Raw genomic sequence first — 1,576 nt, 5'->3', positions numbered from 1 at the left:
CACCCAGCTGCTCTACAAATTTGAGAGGCCCCAGTATGCTGAAATTCTCTTGGCTCACCCTGATGCGCCGATGTCCCAGGTTTATGGGGCACCACACCTCCTGAGATTATTTGTAAGAATTGGGGCAATGTTGGCATACACGCCCCTTGATGAGAAGAGCCTTGCATTATTGTTGGGCTATTTGCATGATTTCCTGAAATACCTGGCAAAAAATGCTGCGTCCCTGTTCACTGCCAGCGATTATAAAGTGGCTTCTGCTGAGTACCACCGCAAAGCCCTGTGAGGGTCTACTGACCACTCGCTGTTATGTCTGGTATCTGTAAACGCTCTTTTTGTTCTTAGTCTTTTTTCTTGTATAATTGATACTCTTTAAAATTGTTAATGTATAACAGGGCTTATGTTTCAGTTTTCTGTTTTCTCCTAAACAGAAAATAAAAGGAGTGTAAGCTCCTTTTCTCATTTCAAAGTTGCTACCAGTGTATGCAGTAATTAGACAAAGAAGAAACATTCAGTAGAACATTTTATTGCCTAGTTGACAACATTGCTTGAATGCTGGTGGTTCTATCCCTTTGACACTACACAATTTTCTAATATGTGTTAATGCTACGTGAAAAATGCCCTGATTCCTAGTGCCAAAGGTTCAACTTAATGTATATACCCGAAAACCCATGCAATTGTGCTTTTTTTTTTTATGGTGCTTGAAGTAAAACAGCCCATCCTCTGCAAGTCCATCTATGTTGTTCCTTAGGCATTCATTCTATCTTTGCTCAAGTTGTTGAAGGATGGTGGTTTGTTTCATGGTTTTTGTATTTGAGTCTAATGCACGTTCTAACATGATAGAGGCAATGCATTATTGTGTAGCCATGGTTTTCCGGAGAAGTTGATATTTTAGGAATCGTATTTCAGATCTTAAATAAAATTTGTTTCTAAATTTCAAAGCAAGCAATTTGCAGTGTGTCTTTAATGTTATTAAGCCTGAGAAGTCAGCAGGCTCAGGAAAGATCTAGGTGGTACTAAAGGAGAGAGTTCCGACTCCTAATGAAAGAATTCCTTTTATTGTTGGGTGTAGCAGCTTGGGAGTGCACCCTGCCAAGTCAGCTCCCCTTCTCTCCCCTCTGTGTGGCTGCTCAGGGGGGGATTGCTTTCTCCTGATGCTTTTAAGAGCCACTTTTGTTCCTGAGGCCCCTTGTCTCTGAGTTGGGCTAGTATAATAGGATATTTAATGGGTACTGCAACACTCCTTTAAAATTAGGGAGAGTTTTGCTGTTTCCCACCAGAGGACGCATGGGCAGCCACCTCCAGTATTAGACATACTTGTAGATTTGGGACCAAGGATGGCAGCTTTTCCAGCTCCAGCATTGATGCCATGTTCCCAATGCTTTAATAATCCCTTGGACATAAGATTGGGAATCCTAGAGTTAGTAAGTCTATGGAGAAGATGGACTGTGTTGGACACCTATGATGATAAATCCATCTTCTGTGAAAATCCCCTAGTCAAACGAAGTTTAGCTTCACAACACTGTTACTTCTTTAGTGAAAAAAGTATTTTATGGTTACCACAGAAACTTTAGAAAAT

At 40.9% G+C, this 1,576-nt stretch overlaps 1 protein-coding gene across 1 annotated transcript in view; it reads left to right on the top strand.

Annotated features, from left to right (window-relative positions):
• LOC104982827 (mortality factor 4-like protein 2) overlaps positions 1-942 on the top strand; it is a gene marked incomplete at its 5' end in the record, with an annotated part of 1,454 nt that extends 512 nt beyond the window's left edge. The window contains one exon of the mRNA XM_010832275.1: positions 2-942. Within this exon, the coding sequence (XP_010830577.1) occupies positions 2-283 (282 nt within the window). The remainder of the gene's footprint in view (position 1) is intronic.
• Positions 943-1,576: the final 634 nt, after the last annotated feature.

The sequence above is a fragment of the Bison bison genome, unplaced genomic scaffold (assembly GCF_000754665.1).
Source record: "Bison bison bison isolate TAMUID 2011002044 unplaced genomic scaffold, Bison_UMD1.0 scf7180017860693, whole genome shotgun sequence".
Classification (NCBI taxonomy): Eukaryota; Metazoa; Chordata; class Mammalia; order Artiodactyla; family Bovidae; genus Bison; species Bison bison.
The sequence above is the reverse complement of the archived record's forward strand: the minus strand, read 5'-3'. Positions and strand labels throughout refer to the sequence as shown.